General features: G+C 46.9%; 1 protein-coding gene across 1 annotated transcript in view; it reads left to right on the forward strand.

Annotated features, from left to right (window-relative positions):
- Positions 1–4,319: 4,319 nt before the first annotated feature.
- Positions 4,320–26,874, forward strand: part of LOC308162372 (uncharacterized protein) — a gene marked incomplete at its 3' end in the record, with an annotated part of 106,119 nt that continues 83,564 nt past the window's right edge. The window contains exons 1-2 of the mRNA XM_080536529.1: positions 4,320–4,427; positions 4,723–4,794. Of these exons, the coding sequence (XP_080392655.1) occupies positions 4,323–4,427; positions 4,723–4,794 (177 nt within the window). The 5' untranslated portion in view covers positions 4,320–4,322. The remainder of the gene's footprint in view (positions 4,428–4,722; positions 4,795–26,874) is intronic.

The raw sequence follows: 26,874 nt of genomic DNA on the forward strand, positions 1-26,874 counted from the left end.
ATCATAGGTAAGTGGTGTACTGATGACATCATAGGTAAGTGGTGTACTGATGACATCATAGATAAGTGGTGTACTAATGACATCATATTTCTTTGTATGGTTGTATGATCTCTCATACACCAGCCTGCACTGCTGTTCTAGTCTTGTCTAACTGTCGCAGAGCAGTCTGCCGTGTGAAGGATTGATTTACACAGCTCTAGCGCCCCTTGTGGAAACCGTGTGTCATTACACTCAGGGTGCTTTCTTATCAATCACTCAACTGTAATACTGGAAAGACACTGAGGACATTAGTTATGTACTATTCCCCGAAATGTTATGTAGTTCTCCACGTGATGTAGGCCTGTGCAAACAAGACACGGTATACAACACCTGCTCAAGGAGGATTCTGAGAAATGATTTAAATACTGTCGTCATGAGTCGTTGATGATTTACAGCGTGATTTTGAGAGGTTTCTCCCCCATATCAGCATGATGTATTTCCTGTGGCTAGCAAGGGGAGGCTGGTGAGGGTAGAAATCAGAGGACGGGCTCATTGTAATGCATGGAAAGGAATTAGGAATGGTATGAAACCTGTCCTCTGATATCTACCTCCTCCACCAGCCTCCACTGGTGTCCAGGGCTTTGGTGATGAACGTCTGTTAAAAGGTTGATGTTGTGTCCTTCTTTATTTGAATGTTGACTCAATGTTTTCTACCCACGTATCTCCTAGACTTGTGTGCTTAATGTGTAGATTGTCCTTGGGATGTTACCCTGTGGTACTTAAATGAAATGTATTTCCTCTCGTCTAGGTATCTCCTCTCTCTCTCTCTCTCTCTCTCTCATTCTCCCTGAGGAGAGGGGCGTCCACTGCTTGAGTAGCTTGCCCCATATTCTTAGAGAAACACCATGATTAATTCAGCTTAAGAGGCGTGGGTGTGTGTATGTGTGAGTGTGCTTACCTGTGTGTGTGTGTGTGTGTGTGTGAACATCTAGGCTGCTGCTGACACACTGACACACACACACACAACACGCACAACACACACACACCCAGACACCACACACACACTCACCAGGCATCACACACCACACTCACACACACACACACACACACACACACTCACCAGGCATCACACACACACACACACACACCCACACACACACACACACACCATCACACAGCCCTCCAGGACCAGGAGTGGGGAGGACCACTCAGTCTGTCTCTTCATCAGCAGCCTTCTGCCTAATGTGGCCATCATACAACATGAAGAGGCTACGTTATACACTGTACTGTACTCAGGGTTGCCAGATGGGCTGGTTTTTGGTGGATTTAGCGTTTTTTAGACTGTGGTTAGGCTGGAAATTGCCAATCCCATCTGGCAACCCTGACTGTACTGTATGTGTCGCCTGGATTTATCCCATAGTAATGTAGGCTACTGATGACATCGGTCCACCACTTACCTATGATGTCATCAGTACACCACTTACCTATGATGTCATCAGTAGACCACTTACCTATGATGTCATCAGTAGACCACTTAGCTATGATGTCATCAGTACACCACTTATCTACGATGATGTCATCAGTACACCACTTACCTATGATGTCATCAGTACATCACCTAACTATGATGTCATCAGTACACCACTTACCTATGATGTCATCAGTACACCACTTAACTTGATTTCATCAGTACAACACTCAACTATGATGTCATCAGTACAGCACTTAGCTATGATGTCATCAATACACCACTTAACTATGATGTCATCAGTACACCACTTACCTTTGATGATGTCATCAGTACACCACTTACCTATGATGTCATCAGTACATCACCTAACTATGATGTCATCAGTACACCACTTACCTATGATGTCATCAGTACACCACTCAACTATGATGTCATCAGTACAGCACTTAGCTATGATGTCATCAATACACCACTTACCTATGATGTCATCAGTACACCACTTACCTATGATGTCATCAGTACACCACTTACTTATGATGATGTCATCACTACACCACTTACCTATGATGATGTCATCACTACACCACTTACCTATGATGTCATCAGTACACCACTTACCTATGATGTCATCAGTACACCACTTACCTATGATGATGTCATCACTACACCACTTACCTATGATGTCATCAGTACACCACTTACTTATGATGTCATCACTGCACCACTTACCTATGATGTCATCAGTACACCACTTACCTATGCTCCTCTGGTTCAGATGGGGTTGTCAGGGTGAGAGAAGTCCCTTGTGTTATAAATAGTCCTTCTGGTACTATGGTGACTAAGTTTGAAGCTACTCTGTGTGGAACTGTTACATGGATGTAGTTTGGATTTGTTTGTGGTATCTATGTTCGATTGTTTGGCTGTTCAGATGTCGAGGCTTCTTGACATGAAATACACATGTATGCTAATTAGATCCAGATTCAGATTCGATTTAATTGTCATTGGCAGAGTACAAGTACAAAGGCAACGAAACACATTGGGCATCTAGCCAGATGCCAGGGCATAGTGCAGAAGCCATAAAAGTGTGGACAGATATATGTACAGTGTGATATGTACAGACAGATATATGTACAGTGTGATATGTACAGACAAGGGCGAAGATATGTCGAGTAAGATATATGCAGTATGATTATGTACAGAGCAAAGGCAATGTCAATACAATATGTACAGCATATGTACAGTGTGCAAAAACAGCAGTGGGCAAAAGCTGAAAAGCTGAAATCCTGTACTAACCAGGGGAAGGATAAAACAATTTGTATTAGTGAACGATGCAGGCTTTGATGGGAGGGGAAATCTAGAAGTGAGATATAGAGGATGCATATCCTGATCTGACGGCAATTCATTTCATATGGAGTGAGATACATTACACGTACAGACTGAGGCGGCAGAAGGTGGCCACTAGTTGGTAGTCTTGCTCTTTCTAAATTTCAACAAGCAGCATTATAGACATTGTAAATAACAAAATATGGTTTTGTTTTTTCTCAACAGCATGAATCCTCTGACAGTGGAAATACAGGGTTCTATTCAGACCTCCAAACCACTAAGGAGATCCATCCTAGAAGTAGAATCTACATGATTAGTCATCATAGCAATGTGGGAAATGTTATGGAATATCACATTCACACTGTATTAATGCACTGTGGGGAATTGTTATATATTTCATTTTCAAGTCAAATATTTTCAAGTCAAGACTGTGTAATTTTCTAAATGTATCTTTTAATGTTAGTTGATGAATCTATATATTTGTATATATTGTATATGGATTTACTTGTTTAAATCTTATAATAATTCTTATATTATTGTGTTATTTTGTTAAAGCACTTTGAGCTGCAACGTTTGCAGGAAAAGTGCTCTACAAATAAAGATTATTATTATTATTCCACCCTTTTCCTGAAGTGTGCACTTTGTGCAGGTATTTCAAAGACTGCGGGGAAGGAATTCTTCAGAGTTGGAATTGCAAAAATTGAATACATGGATCCGCTAGGTGACATTCACGGTGTGTGTGTGTGTGTGTGTGTGTGTGTGTGTGTGTGTGTGTGTGTGTGTGTGTGTGTGTGTGTGTGTGTGTGTGTGTGTGTGTGTGTGTGTGTGTGTGTGTGTGTGTGTGTGTGTGCGTGTGTGTGTGTGTGTATGTATGCGTGCGTGCGTGCGCGCGTGAACTGGCTTTCACAGAGTGTTGAAACGAAGTGTCCCTCCCTCCTCTCCTACAACAGATCCATGATGTAACTCTGTTCCAATGAAAAAACAGGTGGAATTCCCAGATTCCCTCCAATCACGATCACGTTCCCCAGTCCCAGATGAGTCCATGCGGGAGAGAGAGTGGAGTGTCTGCTCATGGCGCTGGCGCTCTAGTGAAGAGTTCCATACGGGAGTAAAAAAAACGGGAAAAGCAGGAAAATAGAGGAGGTATTTATATTATTAGGGCGTACGTACATGCTCTAGTGTCGCCGGACGCGGGCGATTTAGTCCACTGCGGGTTGTAAAAATCAGGTTTGTTTTGTGTTGGTTGTTTAATGTTTATGTTAATGCGAAACGGGGAAGCACAGTTGACTTGATCGTGCGATACAAGAGCGACACCAAAGTTAAGGATCGCCTCTCTGGATACTATCGCGCCCGGGTTTTGGGACTTGTCCGCTGTGATGGACCGCTGGATTTAGAGGAATTGAGGGATTGAGACTTCCTCCGAATTGTCTAATAATTTCGCCGACAAACGTGGATTGTGTCTACGTGCATTGGATTAAAGTCCTACATTCCGATCTCTTGGATTGGATTAAAGTCCTACATTCCGAAAACTTAAGTTTTTACGGCAATCATGCCGGGGAAAACCAAATACAATCTAGTGGATGACGGCCACGATCTAAGGATCCCGTTGCATAACGAGGAAGCGTTCCAACATGGGATCAACTTCGAAGCCAAGGTGAGTTTTTTAGTTTTTCGATCGGTTCGGACTGTCTTTTGGGGCTATGCAATGCAACTCACTTTGATTTGCAGAACTATTACTACCCAGTTAACTTTGAACAACAAAATCATTTGTCATACCTAATGTTGCAATGCTTTACCACCTGGGCAGTTATTCTGCTGCTTGATCGTCTTGTTTCGTATGTAGATACCGTTAGTAATGTCTGATCTTCACCCTAGAATCCAGAATAGACGTAGGCTATAGTTTCTTTAAAGTCAATCGTTGTTTTTCCTTTCTTATTCATGGATTATAGTATATCGGTAGTCTGGACGTCCAGCGTCCGAACAGCAGAGTGGAGATCGTGGCCGCGATGAGGAGGATACGGGTGAGTTACTGCGCCTTTCACCCCCTCACGTTTTAACCATCAGTGCCAATTCGTGACGTTAGAATTATAAGGTTCTATCTCCATTTTTTGTAAAAATTTAGTTTTTATTTTATTTTACATAATCTGATCCATAAATTGTTTATTAATGCCTGTGTGGTGTTATTTTTTTAAAAATGTTGACATTTTTGAGTTAGTAATGAATAAAATACAAAGGTTCCATCTCACAAAACATAATGGAATGTAAAAACGTTGACGCTCAATATCTCTGAACTGCCCTAAACGGAGAGAGAACCGTATCATTCTAAGCTCACGAATTGCTCTATTGGCTGAGAAACTCAATGCCCTCACTGTGTCACATTTCACCCTGTCACTGTCTGTAGACTACAGTCGTTATCTCTAAAAGGAGATCAATCTAGTTGGGCTTTTTATGAGCTCACAAGACATTATTCAGCGCAGATTGTTTTCAAATCAAGACAAAAAACAACAACATATTTTTAAATATTGCCTTTAAATGACTAAATTATGATTGCATAATGATTAAAGCACTTTGAGCTGCAACGTTTGCAGGTTATTATTATTATTATTATTATTATTATTATTATTATTAAAACAATCATTGGGTGGCCTCTACCCTCCAGCGCCAAGCGCACTCGAATGCGACAAATAAAATCAACAAATGAGATGGCTGTGTCGCTCCTTCCAAATTGGGAGACGCAATCAGACGATGCGTTAGACATTACTTATCATGAAGGTTTCTCTGTGGAGTTAAGAACTGTGCTTTCAACTGAGTCTGTGTCTTGCTGCTCTCATGTGGGAGTCCGTGTTGTGTCCATGTGTTTGAGAGTGCCTGCTTGATTTTCTTTGAAGTGATGCAGTGGGGTGGAAGCGCTTTGGAAGGATTTGGCGGCCTCTCTCTCTCCCTCTCTCCCCCCCCCCCCCCCCCTCCCCTTCCCAATCTCTCCCCCCCCCCTCCCCTTCTCAATCTCTCCCCCCCCCCCTCCCCTTCTCAATCTCTCCCTCTCTGTCTCTTTCTTTCTCTCTCTCTCACTCTCTCTCTCCCCCCCCTCTCTCTCTCCATCCCTCCCTCCCTTCCTCCCTCCCTCCCTCTCCCTCTCTCTCTCTCTCTCTCTCTCTCTCTCTCTCTCTCTCTCTCTCTCTCTCTCTCTCTCTCTTTCTACACATGGTTGTCAGTATCCTATTGTGATTTAGAGTTGGCCAGTACATCTTAAACATGACGCACTACTTTCCTACTAAACACTGTGCTGATTGTGTCTCTCATCCGTGTGAATACCGACTTTTTAAATGAGAAGACACCACCGTGTCTCTGCCTATAGTACCATCCTGTGTAAATACAGTAATCCCGGTTAAAGCATGACGTGTGACTTGATGGACTGTTTGGAAAAGGTATGTCACCACTGTTTAGCCTGAGTAAGCAAAGTTAGGATCAATATTTGTTTTCTGGTTACTGGCTGACACAGTCACAGCAAACCGCGTGTGGGAAGGGTGAGAACTAGAGCCACTCTGTTGGCACATGAAGTATATTATGTTTGTGTCTTCAATGTTTTTCCTTGGAAAAGAAACACGTTGAAATATCTGGACATAGACAGCAGACTCCCACTACAGAGCCTCTCATCATCTGTGTTATGATTGTGATTTCAGATATTATGTGTCGGACCAACACACACACACACACACACTGACCCTGACACCGACTCACACACACTTTTGAGACAGAGAGAAGATGCAAATGATCCTATTAACCTTTTCAGAGTAGACCCCCCTGTCTATAATGCGGACCCCCTACCAGGGCACCATGGCAGCTGCTGTCTTTGGAAGCAGCAAAACGTTTTGGCAACCTCCAGCGTGAAAATAGTTAAAGACAGCCTGGCCCAACAACAAAGGGAGAGAGAGTCCACAGGCATCTGGTGTTGGTATGTTCTTCAAATTGGGGAAAACGGCTCGCTATAGGCTACAGCCTGGTGGAGGATCCAAGTCAGCCCTGTTTCACCAGCTGCAGTACCTCCACGTTGTGTGTTCTGTCAGAGCCTTCTGGAATGTCATTTTGAGTCATGCTGGTTGCTAAGTAACTCAACGTGGTACCTCGTAACAAACAAATGACCTGCTTGCCTATAGCTGCGTTTAGGACACACACGCAGACACACACACACACACACACACACACATGTGCGCACACACACACACACACACACACACACACACACACACACACACACACACAGACACACACAGACACACACGTACACAGTCGACAAAGTCATTCTTCTCTTAGGAATACATGAAATTGAATATACATAATTTACAGGGGAAGGTTATGAAATATCCACATTTGATGAGAGAATCTTACTTAGAATCTTCATACCCAGTCCACCTTTCTGCACTAAAGAGATTCGCTCCATAATGAGGGAAGACCACTCCAATGAATTGAATTAATTATTATCCCAGAGAACGGCAGGCGGGCCTATAAGAGTGTGGCTCATTTGAGGAGTATCTTTTGCAGTATCTGAAAGTGATTTAATTTCTCATTAGCCAGTCTCCGAATCAGCTTCTTCTGGGTTAATTGACTGTGGTCTGATAAACCAGCATGGGATGAAATGACGAGAGCTTGTCTGTCTGAAAGAAGCCGGAGAGCCCTGGTGTGTCTGCGGGTGGTCTGTACATCGAGTTGGCTAACCGTTCTTCGGCCTAGCATGTGTTGACGTGCGCTTGTCGTAAGGATTGGCATGGTTGGTTTGGCATGGTTGGTTTTTATTACAGTGAAGTGTTTTTATTTTTTTATTATTCTTGTTAGTGTTATTTAAGACCGAGCCTTTTTTAAGGACGGTTCGGCTCGGGTTGAGCGCACCGGATCAATTCCGGTTCCGTCCCGTCCGTTCCCGAAAGTCAATTGGATTTGGAACAATCACGACCGGAAAAATAAAAACCGGTCACTGTTTAATTCCTGAATTGACTACCCGGTTCGTGTCCTTCAGTTAATTGAGTTGTAATGGAATTGACCTCAGCGGTGCTTCTGAAGGCAGTCTCTCCTGGTTCTCCCCCTGGTCGAGATGGACCTGGTCACCACCACGGGCCTGTCCATGGAAGTCTCTTTCCACCCCCCCTTTCAGATTCCTCCAGCATCATCTCCAGTCCTCGCTTGTCATGCTTTTGTCTGGAAATTAACTGCACAGCTCCATTTAAACAGCTTCGGAAGCCTTGTTAAGCTCGGTTGAGAGAGCGAGAGAGAGAGAGACAAAGGGAGAGAGGGGGAGAGGGAGAGAGAGAGAGACAGAGACAGAGGGAGAGAGACAATGGTGCGGTGTCGCGGCGGCCTTGTACACTGACACATCTCATTTATCTCCCTTTCTCCTTTTTTAATGAGTGAGTGCCTGTGGTGTTTACCTGCCTCGCCGTTGATTGACGTTAACGAGATACCCGTCGGACGCCTGTCGGATTAAAACAGAGGAGATTCATTGAGGGGGGGAGGGGAGGAGGGGCATCTCGTGTGGAGACGCTGCGCGTCTGATGAACATGACAGCACTCGTCTGAGCCAGGCGACACTTGTCTGCGTCCCGCTAGGACAAGGCAAGGTTCTAGTTAGATCAAACGGAGGACCGCTGGGAGGGAACCCGCCGTGGGATAAAGAACGAGAGAGAGAGGGAGAAAGAGAAAGAGAGAGAGAGTAAGACAGAGAGAGACAATGGTGCTGTGTCGCGGGCGGCGGCCTTGTACACTGACACATCTAAAACGCAGAGCGCTTTAACACTGTTTTACTGCAGCACCTGTACTCCACCGGGCTTTTACACCGCACTAGAGGGCCGACCCTTTCCCTACACTATGCTAGCTCTGAGATTTTCCCTCTCCCACGATTGTCCTTTCCAGCACTGATTCAGCAACTATGGTGGGATATGCTGTGTGTGTAGCCAGGCCCCCCAACCCTGTATCCACGAGCTCAGCTCAGCACAGCTCGGCTTAGCTCTGTGAAGCAGTGGTGAATTCGATGTCTGTGAGGTGTGCTCCTGAGAGGCTAGAGGACACACTGAGCTGGCTGGAGCTTGCTTGGGGCTCTCCTCCTCCTCCGTGTGTGTGGAACCGGGCAAGACAGCAGGCAGTCGGTTGGTCAGGCCTGCAGTACGGCCGTCCGTACATGAGCGACCACAGGGGGCTCTTATCGCAGGGCCTGGTTATCAGCTCTGGACTCTCTCACCGGGCCTGTGAAGAGCTCAGTAGCCTCTAATTGAGGTTTTCATCACCGTGACTGTATGCACCCCCGCCCCCCCCCCCCCCCCCCCCCCCCCGAGGGAAGCTACTGGGAGACGCTCCACTCACACAGAGGTCCAAATCGCTCCCCGAAGGAGCTCCTGAGATATGCATGAGGTTCAGGGGATGGAGGGAAATGGGCACACACACACCCACAAGCGACACATGCTACACACACGCACACACACACACATGAATGTGATTCATACACACAGACACACGCATACATTTGACCGCGACTCACACACACATGAAAATGACTGGTAGATATATGTGTCAAAATAGAATATAGAAATCACGGGACAGTTCTAACAGTGAGTCACACACACACACACAAACACACACACTTCTTCTGGACCTGCACGAGACTGAGACAGGGTCATGGAAAGGTTGTCTGACGGTGCGTTGCTGACCAGTGACCAACTCTTGATGACGCAGCTAATCGTGTTGCGGTCCTAAGTCTTCGTGCTGATCTGATTTCACTTTGTTTACCCTCTTGAGCTTAAGTGGATTTTGCTCTGAGGGAGGGAGGGAGTGAGTGAGGGAGGGAGGGAGGGAAAGATGCCGATGCCTCCTCATATTGAATTCCTATATCAGCATTCATGGGACCGTCCATCAAACCGCTGTAGGTCATTAGTCATTAAAGCCCCTAACATCGCCAATCATTAACACGGCTGCTTTTTTTTGGAGCCGGAATCATTAACAAGGCACACAACAGCTAAAGGTGTTTTTCAATAGCCGTGTTTCAATAGGGCAGGCTGTATAATCCGGTCCCTCAGGGATGGGGTCGACCGACGTTTAGCCTACAGCTTTCCCCTCAGCGATTAGCATAAGAGTTCAGAGTTCAGAGTTGAGAGGTGAAGAGGTAAGGTAATGACCCTTTTTGCTATAAGACCCAATCCCCTAGTTGACCTCTCGAGTCTCGACCTTTACACCGCACATCTGAGGAGAGCATTGTGGGAAGCAGGTTGTATAGCATAAATTCCACCTAGCCTATCTTATCATAACAGATAGCAGCCTGGCTGAGGTAACAGCTCTGCAGGAAGTTTGCTAGAGGGCTGGTTACAGCGTATAGGAAACAGCGAGGCCGTAGTATCTTTGGTCAGTGGTTAATGGTTAACCGGCCGTGTCATTCTCTGGCAGTGTGGTTTGACAGACCATCACCGTGTTCATACCGCTATCCGTCCACCGAGACAGCCGTAACCCTCTACATTACACATGCATTGTTTTTTTGTTTTTTTGTATTTCTGCTTTATGGGGATGGAGACAGTAGAGATTGTGAGAGAGGCGGGATGACATGTGAGGTATGTCGAGGGTTGGAATCGAACCACGAACCGCTTGCTAGGCATTCAAGTACAGGTGGTGACACTCTGAAAGAAAACCTCCTAAGTTGCTTCTTTCTGTTTTCTTTCACCTATCCTGTCATATTCAGATCTGTACAGATTGAAGAGAGGAGCTGAAGAGAGGAGGCCTCTGTGAATGTGTGTGTGTGTGTGTGTGTCGGTGTGTGTGTGTCGGTGTGTGTGTGTGTGTGTTCGTTCTCTGGCTGCTGACTCCTGGCCAGAAGCCTGCATGGTAGAGTGTCCTCTCTTTCCTTTCCAATGAGCCTCTCTCAGTGTAGTGTGTGTGTGTGTCTGTGTGTCTGTGTGTGTGTGTGTGTTCTCTGTCTCGCCAGCAAGCGCTGTGCCCTCTGAGTTTGGAGAGGGTGCCAAGACAAAGTCGGACCCCCTTCCTCGGTTTCCCAGAGAAACTGAACACAAATCAACTCTCCTTTCTCTCTCCCCCCCCGCCCCGGGTTTCCCCCTGGGATTCTCTCTCTCCCTCCCTCCCTCCCTCCCCTCCTTCCTCTCGTCCACACCGTGTCGAAGCAATCCGTTAAGAGAGTCATTACGTGCTCCTTCATCAACGGTGGAGGGAAACTTTGGCTGATTCACGGTTCCTCTTCTCAGAAACAGGGCTTCTGTCAGCCCCGGCTGTAACCAACGGAGACGCCACCCTAATTAGATCCCCCCTTTTTAATTAACGTCCGCGGCGCCCACGGAAATATAACTCATTCCCCGGGATTTATATGAACATTTTAATCCCAGGAACATTAAATAACCCAGGAGAGAGACATCCCAGGCCCTGGGCCTTTCCACGGTCCTAGGGAGGAGGGAGAGAGGTCAATAACGCTCTCGCAGTCAATAAATGAAACTTCATACGTTTAAAAAGGCTAAAAAAAATGTTGCCTCTAAAATATATGAAGGGTAGAATATTTTTTTCATTTTTAAAATGTGGCTGTTCAAGTGTGCCTCTCCTCTCTCTCTCTTCCACAGCAAAATAAGGAGGAGTGGGTGGGAACATACACACACACACACACACACACACACACACACACCCCTACAGTATCTGTGCATTAGAGATATGTGACACGTTCTGGTCAATTGGTCCACAAGTCGGCATCCGATTTAAGGTTCTGACTTTTCTTTTCGAAAAATGTAAACGCATTTCAGCATTGTCGAAAATCAACGACACACACTCGCTTGTCAACTAACACAGCTTGTTTTGGGAGCCTGCTAATAATGTAAAGTAGTGTCATAGCTAACTAGGTAGCAGTGGCGATTACTGACCGAATGCATTGCGTTGCGGTGTTTTGGCTCGACTAGCGAGTGTGTGTTTTGATTGGTCGCGGAACATTTTGATTGGTCGCTGACTTGCGGCCCAAATGACCAGACCGTGTCACATTATGTTTTACCCCCGCCTTCACAGGCGTCTCAGGGGGATGACTCATGAGTGCCACTTGAATAAAGATATCCACCTAGAGAGAGAGAGTTCCCCCCCCCCCACCGCCACTGCCCCCCCATGTAGACAATGACAAACTAATCTAACCGCCCTAAAGTGTGTTGTCAGCAGTGCCATGCGTGCCTTCCTTCCTTCCCTTCCCTCCTAGTGTGTCTCCAACCATAGATTTCTCTCCCCACACACACAGCCTTCGGAGCCCAGCGCACACACTCCATCATGTCACACACACTATAACTCAGCACAGATGCTGCTGTGGAGATCCCCCCCCCCAGACACCACACACCCCCCTGCTCCCCCATGTACTGCCGTTTTCATTTCGATTTGTACCACTTAGATATTAAGACAAGGTAAAAGAAGAGAAGAAGAAAAAAGAATAAGAGGTGTCTTCTTCATTTGAAGAAGTAATAGCTTTCTCCTCCGGCAAAAATGTCAGTATTTTGGAAATCTCCACAGACCTCCACCTGCCTCTCATCCTGGTAGCTCTGCTCTGCTCAAATGTGTGATTTAGGAGGATTGAACAGAAGCACATTGGACCAGGGCTGCCGTACAGCTATGGCGTGGAGACATCAAGGGGAGATATCTGGAGAGCCCTTGAGGCTGCCATGCTAATGTGCTAATCTCTCGCCCCGTGGATCAGGATGGGCGAGAGATTAGCTTAGTGAATGCAATGTACCGTAAGCTCGCTTTTCAAAAAATGCCGGTTGAGAGAGGACGCTGGTGTTGCTTGTTTGCCTCCAACGCTTCTCCTCCCGAAATCGAGGTGTAATCGCAGTATCCAGAGTAGATTGTCCTACAAAGACACTTAAGACTTAGATTTAGTCATCTAAAAATGTATTAGACCCCTACACTTTCTTTTACTTATTTTCTGTTTCTTTTTATTATTACTACTCGATCTTTTCAGTTTGTAAAGCGTCTTTGAGTGTCTAGAAAAGAGCTATATAAGTCTAATGTATTATTATTATTATTATTATTATTATTATTATTATTATTATTATAAGCTAAAGCTAAGTGCTCACATTCACACTGAGGTCAATCGATGTCGTAAACCTTGAATGTCCTAGCCTCTTATTTTGTATACAAGCTTGAACATAATGGTTTATCTTTTGTGCTGGAGCTTCAGTGCTCCTGGTCCGCTGCCTTGCCCTGTGCCTGGTGCGTGGTATCGAAGAGCTTGCTACCTCTCAACCTCTCCTTTCGGTCTCGTCTCCTTGAGAGAGAAACTTCACAGGTTGGTTATGAAAAAAACCGACTGGAAAAAAACCGACAATGTTTTATTAGCTATGCAGTACATTCGAATAGATTGTTGGAATGTGGTCATGTTTGCATAATACCAGCAACATTTGGATGCCAGCAACCTTCCAGTCACCAGCTCACATCCACCTGGGGGTGTGGGTCGAACCAGCGGCCTACCGATTGCTGGCCGGCCTCTCTAACTTGTAGACTACCTGCCTCTCTAACCTCTAGACTACCTGCCTCTCTAACTTGTAGGCTACCTGCCTTTCTAACCCATAGGCTACCTGCCTCTCTAACCTCTAGACTACCTGCCTCTCTAACCTCTAGGCTACCTGTCTCTCTAACCTCTAGACTACCTGCCTCTCTAACCTCTAGGCTACCTGCCTCTCTAACCCCTAGGCTACCTGCCTCTCTAACCCCTAGGCTACCTGCCTCTCTAACCTCTAGGCTACCTGACTCTCTAACCCCTAGACTACCTGTCTCTCTAACCTCTAGACTACCTGCCTCTCTAACCTCTAGACTAGGGTGAGAGATCGCAGATTGTACGAGTGCTCCGGTGTCTTGCTTTGGGTAGTCTAATGGAAGTGCCCAGGTAATAGTTTTGCTAATATATTGTCCTCTACAGCCGAACACCAAAACCCTCGGATCTTAAACTTGGTTGAAGCGTGTCGGGATATCTGACTGCTGTATTGACTCTTCCTGTCCTGCGTTCGAAGCGGATGGCAAAGTTCGACTTCACACCTGGCGTGTGTGATTGTCTGTGTCTATTATTGTCAGGGGGGCACCAGGTCTCTGACTGTCGATGGCTGTTTAGGACTGTTAAGAAAGACTTTGTTTGTACGCTGTTAAAAAAAGACAGCTGCAGAATAACCTATAGGAGGGGGATACAAAGCCTTTGCGGTGGTGAATCACATAGAGTCCCGCTGTCTGGACTAGCACGCAAACTAAAGATAAACCAAAGTAAAAAAGTCAAGGAAAGACAATCTTAACAGAAGAAAGGTAGAGCTTCTGGAGGCGTAGAGCTGTGATGGATGCCAGTAGACTGTCGTCTTAACAAGGTTCGTGGTAGTTCACTTTTTCGGGATCGTCCATTACGGCCTAGCGCTGGGTATCGGTGACTGTGGATGGCCGTCGAGGACGTGTGTGTGTGTGTGTGTGTGTGTGTGTGTGTGTGGTTTGTCGCTCGCTCAGGTCTGGGACCTGTCTGTGATCGTCTAGGACTGTCTGGGACACACTCTGTTGACTGTGGTCTGTGGTCTTTCACCACACTTGAGAGGCTCCTGTGCTGTGCGGTTGGCTTGTGTCATCCCGGGGGGGGGGGGGTGAGTGTGATGAACTAGACCTGTCGCTGTTATATTGTGTTCCCTCCCTAATAGCTGTGGCTGGGGGTCTCCGGGTTCACACTCTCATCTGTGGCCGCGCTGCTTTGTTAGGCTAGCCCCCCCACCCCGCACCCAAATAACCCCTGGAGCGTCTCTCTCTCTCTCTCTCTGTCTCTCTCTCTCTCCCTCTCTCTCTCTGTCTCTCTCTCTCTCTGTCTCTCTCTCTCTCTCTGTCTCTCTGTCTCTCTCTCTCTCTGTCTCTCTCTCTCTCTCTCTCTCTCTGTCTCTCTCTCTCTGTCCCTCTCTCTCTCTCTCTCTCTCTCTGAGAAGAGAGATCACAGGGCCGGATCACAGTGTGGTTGTAGTGATCACACACTCACACTCACACGCACACACATGCACATGCACGCGCACGTACACCTCAACCGGCCTTCAGACCTTCTTTTCCCTGAGTCGTCTTCTTCTTCCATCAGCACCGTGTTCTTAAAGACTTCAGAGCGGTGTGTTCGGAGTACAGCCAGTTAGTCTTCTTTCCCCCCCCGAATGCCAGTCGCCAGGGCTTTTTACAAGGAGGTCTTGAGTCTTGACAGACACACACCGTCCACACGACTGAAGTGAAGTTAGCCAGAGTCCTCCTCCCTCCGTGCCTCAGTACGGCGGTGGGTCGTCTTCGGTCTTCAGAGATTATGCGCGGTGGAATTTTTCCTCGCATAGTTAGCATGCCTAGCATACCTTGGCGGAGAGCGAGCGCGACTCCTGCTACTCCTACGGGGAGACGCTGCTCTTGTGTCAACGTGAAACATCCCGTAGCGAGGTTGTTCTTACACGGCCACCCCCCGCCCCCCCCCCCCACACACACACACACACCCCACTCCCCCCCGGGGGTAGTTAGCGTCACGGTGTTCCCCTGTGGGGGTTCTGGTATTTACGAGCCTGGCTCTGTTCCCTAGAGGCTAGCAGGGCAGGGTTGTTGTTTTGAACTCGGAATGGATGGTTTTTACATTCACACACTCACACGCACACGCACACTCACACAGACACTCACACAGACACTCACACACACACAGAGACACACACACACTCACACAGACACTCACACACACACACACAGACACTCACACAGACACTCGCACACACGCGCACACACACTTTCTCTCTCTCTTCCTCGTGAAACTGAGTGTTAGCCTCCAAGGTCTTAACCCCCCCACGCACACGCACGCGTGCGCACGCACACACACACACAGAGACACACACACACACATGTTCTCTCTCTTTCTCGTGAAACTGAGTGTGAATCCTCCAAGGTCTTAACCCCCCGCCCCCAACACACACACACACACACACACACACACACACACACATGCATGCACACACACTTCCTTTCTCTCCTCTGTTGTACTCCAGAGTCTCCAAGGTTTTAACCCCCCTCCGTGTACACACACACACACACACACACTCCCTCTCACCTCCCCCAGGCGAGCAGCCCTAGATGAATGCAGGGCAGGTCCCTGTGGGCCTGAGGCTCTCTCTCTGCTCAGAAGAGAGGTGGGGAATGTTAACGTAGTAGCTTCCTTCTCTCCCCTCTGACCTTGGCCTCCCCTCCCCACCCCCCCCCCCACCCCCATCCCCCCTGTCTATCCAGCTGTAAGAGGCTAAGGTCACTGCCTTCCCTCCTTGAGACCACTAACGACCTGGCCAGGTGTGAACGAAATGACTCGTTAGGACGATTGAACAATCCACCATATTGCTTTAAGCTATCAAGCTGTTTTTTTTTCTATTACCTTTGCCTCCCCCACCGCCCCTCCCCCTCCCCTCCTATGTGGGATTAAATGATATTGCCCTGTCGAGGTCCTCAGTGTCAGGTCTCCCAATAGGATTGTAATGAGACCCCCGTTAAGGCCCCCTCTCTCTGCCTCACCCCCCTCCCTCCCCCGTCCACCACCGCTGTAGAGACAGAGAGACAGAGAGATATTCTCCACCGACAGCATGGTCCTGTCTGGTCCACTTTAGGGATGAAGCCCTCCCTAAGCCCCCCCCCCCAAGACCTCCCCAACTTCATCCATCGTAACGGAGCACTGTAGGTTCCCTTATGCTGATAGCACAAAGCTGGTTCAGCACTGCTACATGCCTAGTTCTCTCTCTCTCGTGCTCACTCTCACTCTCTCTCTCGCTCTCACTCTCTCTTGCTCTCTCTCTCTCTCTCTCTGCCCCCCCTCTCTCTCTCACCCCCCCCCTCCCCTCTCTTTCTCTCTCTCTCTCTCTGAGTGGTTGAGGCTGGTCCCGGAGAGCAAAGCTGTTATTCAGTGTCATTATTCACCTGGCCTGACCATCCGTCAGCCAGCCTGTGTCAAACCAGGGAAATGATCTATGCATAGCTGATTGTCTCATTCCTACACCGGCAGAGAATGATGCTTAATGGTGTGCTGGGGTGAACTAGCATGGAGGCTATCCATCACTTGTGCTAATGAGGAGGTAGAGGGGAAAAAAGAAAACACACACACACACACACACAGACGCTCTCTCTCTCCCCAGTGGTACTGTTTCGATGCAGGTGTGTGATTGAGGTTTTGAGTGGAGGCTCTCACCGACAGTCAGGGAATTGCTGTATATTTTAGTGCCAGATTTGCATTAGAAAAGCACTGAGACCTTTCAGAGCCGCGTGTCCACTCCAAGCAGATTTATCGACTGGCCTTTTCAAGTCTCCGTCTGGTGTCGGGGACGTGAGCAGCGAGAGACCGTCTGTCTCTCTGTCCGACGGGTGTGCGTGTTTAATATCCGTAATCATAAACCGTTGACTTTAGTTTCGAAAATTCCTGATTGAATCGTAAAAGTTGAATAATGAAGTTGAATAATGAAACGTGAATAATAAAGAGAGGGTTATTGAGCTCTCGATCCCCTGGGTTATTGGAGGTGTTAAACCTGGTCTGATCACCCATGCAAGCAGTCCCCCCCCCCCCTAACGTCTAACCCCCCTGCCCCCCCCCCCCCCCTCCCCAATGCTGTCTTACCAGCCGGACTGTGACCGCTAAGCTTTTTTAATATCCGTAATGTTCCGCACAGCAATAATATATATTTCATTAGCCTGCGCCTCCTTATTGGAGACACCAATTGCTGAATATCAATTTCGTTTTAATGTGGGTGATTTGACACATCCCATTAACCAGGCATGGTTCTGTTTTTACAACCACTATTGCCTCCCCATGGTTGCCAGGAATTAACGCTGTGAAACGCGACGCTCTCTCTCTCTCTCTCTCTCTTTTAGCGAAATGAAATGACGGCACGATGTAAGGAGCTCGGGGCAACAAAAAAGCGCTTTGCGTCTGTTTTTAATATCACTTTCTGTAGTGATTCACCGTCTTAAACGGGAGAGGTGATAGGTTTCCCTCCTGAGGGGGTTTGTCGAGCGTCTGTGTGTGTGAGGTTAGTTATCGAGATCAATAACATGTTTTTTCCCTCCCCGGTGGTCCCCGATGGGTTTTCTTCTTTTCACGCACGGGTTAAGAATGTGGTAGGCATGTATGAACTGTTGAATGTCGAAAGACAGGCAGACGTGCAGACGTGCAAGGCAAGTCTCTCAGGCCCCTGGAAAATCATCTGCTCTCCCCACAGAGGCGCCATTGTGTGTGTGGGAATGGAATGACGGACGCTCCTCCTTTTGGAAATTGAGCACCAATAAATGTCCTTTTAGAGAAACAGATTTCATTACACACTTTTGGGAAACTGGTATTTCAAAGGACCCTCCCTTTCCCAAAATGTTTTAAAATAATTCCTCCGTGCTCAATTTCCCCAGAAAACACAAACAAATTCATGGGCCGTTTTAACTGTGGTGTCATACATTATCGACCCTCGGGGAGAGATGGAGAAGCGAGACTCGGAGCCGAGGCTGAATAACAACGATATAGCTGCATCATTATGAGCCGTCCGTTCGCTAGCCCTATCAAATATGAGATGTCACAGCGTACGGATGAAGAGACAAAATATGATCAATCACGGAGAGAGACATGTCGCCGCGGTTGGATTCCTCTGATCATGTTTTTCGTGTAGGTTTGGTTGTTGTTTGTTGTTGTTCCGCTGCTGACTGGCCTGTTTGTGTCAGAGGGGCAGACACCAGACAGCCCCACGCCTCACGGCTTTAGCCGCCACAGACGCACGGAAGAAACAGAGAGATGAGACCAAACAAGCAAACTGACAAAAAGTATAAAAGTAGAGGTGGAAGAAGCCTCTTCCCTCCGTCCTAATGAGAGGAGGAGAGGAGAGGAGAGGAGGGGGATTAGCGTGGGATCTGTATTGATGCAGTGTGTACCATAACAAGACCCCAAGGGGAGGGGCTCCTCTCTCTCACACACACAGACACACACACACACTGGAAACTGTGAGTTGATATTTCAATGTCACATACTGTTTGTGTGTGTGTGTGTGTGTGTGTGTGTGTGTGTGTGTGTGTGTGTCTGTGTGTGTGTGTGTGTGTGTGATATTTCAATGTCACATACTGTTTGTGTGTGTGTGTGTGTGTGTGTGTGTGTGTGTGTGTGTGTGTCTGTCTGTCTCTGTGTGTGAGTCAGGGATACTGGAAAGGAGATTTTGCCTTAAATTCTCTCTGCCATCTCATGGCGTGTGTGTGTGTGTGTGTGTGTATGTGAGTGTGTATGTGAGTGTGTGTGTGTGTGTGTGTGTGTGTGTATGTATGTGAGTGTGTGTGTGTGTCTGTGTGTGTGTGTGTTTCCGTGGAGGGGAAACGGGAGAACAATACCTCAGGAGGGGTTAGAGAGAGGTTCTGGCCCGGTCTGCCGGGGGCTTGGCTGCCCTCTGGCAACCAGAGCCGAGACACACAGTCAACCCAGGAAGGTGGAACAGAGTCAACTAGGGACCAGGAAGGAAGGAAACGGGTCAAGCGCTACACAACGACCTCACCACCCAAACATAGCCTCCATATTTACAGATTAATACGAGGATACGAGGAGGTGGATATTCTCAAACAGCCAGGAAATGTCTTCCAGTTCCAACACATTGGAAGAAAATCACATTTTGCAGTTTCTTGAACGGTTATTGTGGTTGTAATAAACCATTACAAGGTAATTTTTACAAGGTCCTATGTTAGCAATAGCCACACTAACCGAGGTGGGGGGGAATTGTTAAAAACGTAACATATTTTCTACAGGGGGTGTTCTAGTACTTTTCCCATGGGCCAGTCAGAATAGAGGGATGGCTTGAGTTGCTACAGTACGTGTCTCTGCTCACTGGAGCTAGCCTTAACGAGCCATCTCAGAACAACTCAGGATAATTAGTCCCAATGAGGGATTACCTTCCTGCCATTAGACTTTCATGTCTTAGTGACAAGATGGCTGCCCCTTTCTGACCTCGCAACGACGCCAGCTCTCTGGGAAACGAACTCTGTCTGCCTCTGTGTTTTATAACCACTCGAGAGGGGGAAGGCGCATATGCCTATGAGCGATGGTTTTGACAGGTGTTAGAGAGATGGAATTTATGATTGTATAATTCATGTGGGAAACTCACGGGACATGCCACCCCTCGCGTGCATCGGGGCCCCAATTTGGTTCGGTGCTGGGTTAGAGCAGAACACACCTTTACAAGAATACTCTGCAGCATGATTTGTTTTGATTTGTAGCTTGAGTTTGTGTAAAACGTCTGAAAATGTGTTGCGTGTCATGGAAACGCTAGACTCTCTGTTGATTGGTTGGTTTCTTTTCTCAGCGTGTCTATTGGATAGGCTGAGGTAAAGACGTCCAACTTTTGCCCCGATTTGACCAATTTGTTGTACTTAGGGAATGTGGGGCCCGTGATGGGGCAACAGCAGAGTGGAGCTACTCTCTTCCAGTACGCAAGGTGAGTGGAATGTGCTGCAACATTGTTCGACAAAAACACCAAGGTCAGAAGACTGCTGGATGTTGCAGATTCCCATAGTTTTACATAATTTGACTATGTAAATCTTGTCAATAAATATGCTACACCCAGCAATGTTTAGACTTGCTTTCACAACAGTGAGTGTGCACTGTGCAGACAGTACGCTTGTTGATGCAGTAGCTCTCATACATATTCTACTAAAATGGGAGCCCTTTCAACTTGCCCTCTACAACGGTCAGTGTCTCTAGCAAGGTTGGCTGATATCCTGCCATGGTTTGTGTCCCCCTAATGTTTACATTTACATTGCATTTAGCAGATGCCATATTCCAAAATGTATTATAGACACTGGAGAATTAGTACAAGAGAGGAAGTAAAGGGGGGGACACAGTATAGGGGGGAGTAGATGTCTCAGGAGGAGCAGTTAAGACGTAACCTGAAGTGATGGGTCTTAAGTCCTCTGACGGGAGGAGTTGGGGAGAAGATAATGTCCTAATCTCCAGTTCTGCTAGGCCGGTGACGAGACAAGTCAGATGAAGATCAGTCAGTAAACCCTGGCGTAAACCTAGAACCTTCTCCACACACGATCAGCGTTACGTTTTTCATAAAAGATCCAGTATGTTAAAGCGCAGATTTGAGCTTTTAAAATAGTGCTAAATAGCCATGATAAATACATGGGTTTTGGTCCAAACAAAGCGCTTCCTAAAATCCTGTGTTGTGGTCGAGCACTAGCCTTTACGCACCTTTTTTACGTTTTGATTGTTTACAAAGATATGCACACAACTGTGACTATTAGAACTATTCAGTACGGACAGAGAAGGCAGCGAAGCTACCCCTTTAATACGATGTCCTGACTACCACACTCTCCGATCCTCCGTTGCTGATCTCCTCGTCATACCCCGCACTAGGCGACGCACACTTGGCGACCGAGCCTTTTCTGTTGCTGCACCCAAGCTGTGACACACCCTTCTATCAGCCATCTGATGCTCTGATACTCTCAACACATTCAAGTCCAGACTCAAGACCCATCTGTTCAGACTCGCCTTCACACAGCATGGCCTGGGCCCTGACTAACACTATCCCCCATAGCTGCCTTTTTGTTTGTTGTGGGGTTTATTTGTGGTTGTTGTTGTTGTTGTTGTTGTTGTTGTTGTTGTTGTTGTTGTTGTTTATTGTCCTGTCTCTCTTCTTTAGTTTACGTACAATGTCCTTGAGTTTGATAAAGGAGCTTTTTAAAATAAATCTATTTATCCTCTGTTGCACCTTGCCTGCCCTCCACACCCACACGTCAGGCCCTCCACACCCACACGAGCACCCTGCTCGGGTCGTTTGTCCAACAGAGTTATTCTTCTCATCCATAACAGGAAGGACCAAGCGAGGCACGTCAAACAATGGTGTGAAACTGGCTCTGCTACTGGAACACATTAACACATTAACCATAGTTCAATGTCAATGCCACCCCCCCCCCCCCACCACCGCTACCACGCACACGTACACATTAACCGTTTTCTATTCAATGTCAAGTCCCCCCCCCCCCCCCCCAACACACACAAATACACAGGGGCTCAGACACACAAGCGCACACACACACACAGGCAGGCACACACACACACACACACAGGTAGGAAGGCTCACACAGACACACACACACACACACTCACACTCACACTCACACTCACTCAGGCACTCGCACAACACACACACACACACACACTCACACACACACAGGCAGGCACACACACACGCAGGCGCACACACACACACACACACACACACACAGGCAGGCACACACACACACGCAGGCGCACACACACACACACATGTCCACCCACCATCCCCATCATTGTTCATGCAGTAGAGGAGTTAGAAAGCAGTAGTGAAGCATAGCAGGTGAGGGGGGGCTGGAGCCTGTCCAATGCTTCACACCGCTAGCACGCTCCAGCTATGACACATTGATTGTGTGCTAATAGGAGCGGAGGGGTTGGTGACCCACTCACGGCCCGGTTGTCATGATTAATGTCCTCATCTGCGCTGCTTGCTTTGCCATGAGGCTCTCCGGTACCACTACCCACAGCTCAGCTTGATGCACGTTGTTATTCACACTTTTTTTCACACCAGCCATGCCGTGAATGCTAATGCTAGCTCTGGTTGTTAAAGCCGGGGACCGGCACTCTTGATTGGGTATGACCCATAGAATGAGAAATCAGGAAGAGGAGGACATTCTAATTCTGTGCTGCGATTGCTTCCCTGCGACGCATCCGGACTTGTTCGGAAACTGTTTGTCGCATTGTTTATTTCTCCCAGAGGGAGACCAATTCAAACGTGGCTGATATACAAAGACGGGTGATCGTCAGATGTTTTCCGTTGTGAACGGTGATCGATAACTCTCTTTCTCAGCTGCCGAAACACCTGTTTACAGTTGAATGACCGTGACTGCCTGGTGGACGTTCAGTCTCTCTGGTCTGGCTGTTTCTGCTTCTGTGTCTTGCCTTTCAATGCCCCCCCCGTTCAGGGGATTAAGACAGATCATTATTTCAGAGAGTAGTCTGTTCAGTGAAGTCAGCCGTCTGAGACGGAAGCGTAATCTCGTCTTTTCATGGAATTAGCTGCTGCCTTGTGTAAGGTGGGCTTTTTCATCCTCTTGAAGTGAATCCAAATTGGAGGGTTTCTTCTTTTTTTTTCAATATGTTTTTAGGGCATTTCTGCTTTATTGGGATGGAGACAGTAGAGATTGATGGGTGGTAGATACTGACCCAACTTCAGAAAAGTATGTGTTTGTCCAAAGAAAATCCATCCTAAAAGTATTTTCAGTCTGACTAAAAATAACAAGGCGCAGATACAGTAAACACAGTCCCGTTGTTCAGCCTTTCAGTTGGTCGCGGAAGTGTCGTCACCGTTTAGCGATCAGTCTGTTATTGTTAACACGAATGCCTTTGATGTTCTGTCCCCATTGTTGGCGACCAGCTGAGCATTGCTCTAGTTGGGAGTCACTGCAATTTGCTCCACTGCGTTTTTTCAGTGCTGGTGCTGCTGGGTAATTGCCGGGCCTGAGATGGATGGTGTCTAGTCGTGTGCTCCAAAACAGTTCGCCAACAACCAACCCACGACAGTTTTAAACAAACCCGCGTGATGAATTCGAGCAATTATACAGTGTTAGAATTGGATGATGTTTGCGATGCTTGATCATACCGCGCATTCAGCGGAAAATACTTTGCCAGAGGCGTCTGTGTTCAGAGCCAAGGTAAAAAAGCTCCGTCGGTTGGACTGAAGTTTGGAAGTTTGTTCAGAAATGTCAGAAAAGATTTTCCGGGAGAGTGTAGAATAGATAAACCCATCCTATCTAGGTCCGTTCCTTTGAGATTCTGATGTGTCGGAGAGTGTGTCAGAAAAGAATGATGCTTGGGTGGCAGAAAACATCCTGTTCCTCTCATCCCAGCCTGTCTGGGTGCCAGGGGCAGATTGGCAGGCGTTTGGCTGGATCTGCCAGCCTGAAGTTACAGTCATCCCCTTCCTGGCCAAGCCTGGAGCCCAGGGTAAAATGAACTGAACGAGGGACTTGTGGAAGAGCTCTCACTCAAAGAGAGGAGGAGGAAAGAGAGTCTAGAACTGATAAACAACATGTCTAGAATAGGGCTGGGCAAACGATCAACATTTCTTTTTCCATAATCGCAAGAATTAACGATCAATTATCGATTAATTGCTAAGCTTTTTTTTCATCTTTTAAAAAAAATAATAATAATAATTTGGGCAGAAATAACAAGCATGTTTTCCTTGGGGAAAACACTTTATTTGTGTTGCTATTGCACACATTCATTCATTCACATTCAAACTAGACACTACAGTCAGATAACAATCCTCTTAAACAAGGCAGTGAGTAGCCTAAATTGTTTAACTTAAAAACACATTTTACGTTATAAATAAAAATATAGAAAATAAGTTACTCACCATAGGAGCAGTAAAAAAACAGTTAGTCACAAATAGGAGGATGACTGAAAACGTTAGTGTCCTTAAAAAAAAAAAAAAATAATAATAATATTAATGATTATCGAGCTAAATATTTTGTGATCGACCAAGATCCTTATCCATAAATTATCGATCGTCGATCATTGATGCCCACCCCTAGTCTAGAACTGATGAACAGCATGTTTAGAACTGTAGAACATCATGTTTACAACTGTAGAACAGCATGTCTAACAGCACTCACACAGACAAGTTGGGAATGATTCTGGGAATGGTGTGTGGATAGAATCATGGAACAGCTGTCATTCACAGAACAGAAGATTACAGATTATAGATTACAGGCATGAGGAAGAGGTCGTCTCAGGGAAGCTGGTTAAGCTGTTCGTCTTGGCAGTAGCTCTTTAACAAGTGTTAAGTGTTAGCCTTACACGTATAGAGAAGAATGTTCAACATCTAGTACAAGTGTAAACATCTGAAAACGGCACGAGTCGAGGTGTTGAGGGCGAAGGAATCCTTGTTTTTATTTTGTCGTCCCTTTTCTTACCTACTGTAGGTTTGGACCGCGCCAAATCAGTGTTGTTGTGTTGTTGTCAGTGTCTTCTCTGCTGCTTATGAATTGTGTAGGCGTTTTGTTCTGCTTGGGTGTCATCCGTCTGGTCTTCGTTTGGTACCTTTGTCCCAGGGATGTTTAATACATTTCTCCGCCGGGCCCTAATAGCTGTCGGGCCTTGTCTGCTGAGACAATCAGTCTGGAGTTATATCTACATGGGGCCTAAATGAAATCCAATTTGCAGGAGTGATTTGAAAAGCCCACCGTAGCATCTCAGCAGGGCCCGGGGGGGGGCGGGGATAGCATCTGACGAGGGAGGCTTCCTGATCACTGTTAGGACAGATAACCGCTTTGTTTACCCGGCACCGCACTCCGATAACACAGGCTCACACTCGCTTTCGGGATCGAGTGTGTGTGCTCGGTAGACGGGAGTGTTTGTTTCAGAGAGGGCGGGGGGGCCGGGGGGGGGCGCGTGGGATCTGCAGTTCCGTCTCAGTGCTTTGTAGAATAGAATTACTTTATACACATTTTTTTTTTCAATTCCTCAAGAAGAAAGTAAACATGTGAGGAGATGAATGTGAATCAGATGGGAACTGCTGGTAATTCTCTAAAGAGGCGCTTTTGTTATTCGTGTTTCTCATTGAGTATGTGATGCAGCGCTTGGTCATGTTAATTGACGTACATATCATTAATGCATCCCAGGAATAAGTGGTTCGGAAATTAAGCCTCTTTTTTTTAAATCAATTTTTGCCTCACGTTTATTAAGCCACAGGTTAGATACCAGACCTTAAACCTCTTTGCATTGCTCATTTCATTGGAAACTAATTGTAATTGACTTAATAAGCCAGAGTCTTTCGTCTTTTCACATTAGCCGAATATAGATAACTGCAGGGATTTCATTAGTTCTGCAAATGACCAGAACTCCCTCCTCTCAGGCTGTGGTTAGTGGAATTAGTGGGTGTTGCAGAATGTAGCATCAGCTTCTAGCTTTCCAGCTAGCCATATTCCTATAGGTAGCGGCTAGCCCCCACAGCACTGGGACATGGACAGCTGCCTTGTTAGGCTCAGGATTAGCCTTAAGGAGGTATCAGGTGAGGTTTGAGTAGGAACCATTTCTATGTAATCAGAAATCACTGTTTTAATCTAGCCAGTTGAAGGCATTGTTGGTTGTTCCTCTCCTATATTAACTCTGTGCTAGTTTAGGGAAAATGATTCAAGCTTTGTCATTGCACAGAGTACAACAAAATGTTTTTATGCTCTAGGCAAGAAGGGGGTCAGGGCTGTTGAAGGTGACCCTGGAGCAATTAGGGGTTCAGTGCCTCACTCAAGGACACATCGACATGTGGCCAGTCGGGAATCGAACCGCTGCGAGCTGCCGGCTGAGCCACAGCCGCCCCCTAGTACAGCCAGTTAAAGCAAGTATTCAATGGGAGTTGCAGCAGCCAGGCTTTAGCCAGATTACCTACGTGTGTATGTGTGAACAGCGTGTGACGTGTGTAATAGGTTTGATCTCCTCCAGGTTAACCAAAGACACCAGCTGTGTGTCACCAGCAGCCTCACAGCATCAACGAACTCCGCACACCGACTACACCTGCAAAAACCGCTCAGGGAAACGGATGGACCGTATTAATTCATCCCAAATTGAAAAACGTCCTAACACAGCCACTTTTATGACGAATGACTCCCATCAGCGGTGCAGAAGTACAAGAGTTCATTTTTGCGTTTCTTCTGCTCACGGCTAATTCAGGCTCTCTCTCTCTCTCTCTCTCTCTCTCTCTCTCTCTCTCTCTCTCTCTCTCGCACGCGCTTTGCCAAATAATTTTTAGTGGGATCCATCCATCTATCACCCATCTCCAGTCAGGGGGATCGCAAGTAATGTCCTTTTGATAATGTGGCGACCGTAATAATTTTAATGCCTGGTTATTACCAGAGATGATTCATCATCTGGACTCCCAGACCCGGGGTAGTCTGTCTGTGTGTGTGGAGCCGTTCTGAGAGGAGCTTTGTGGGCCACAGCGGGTAGATAATGTAGAGTGGTGGTTAAGATTGAAAATCTGCTTAATGGGAAAACTAATGAGGGAGATGTTTTTTTATCACACAAGTGCAGTCAGTTTCGAT

The sequence above is a fragment of the Nansenia antarctica genome (genome assembly GCF_963989245.1).
Source record: "Nansenia antarctica genome assembly, chromosome: 7".
Classification (NCBI taxonomy): Eukaryota; Metazoa; Chordata; class Actinopteri; order Argentiniformes; family Microstomatidae; genus Nansenia; species Nansenia antarctica.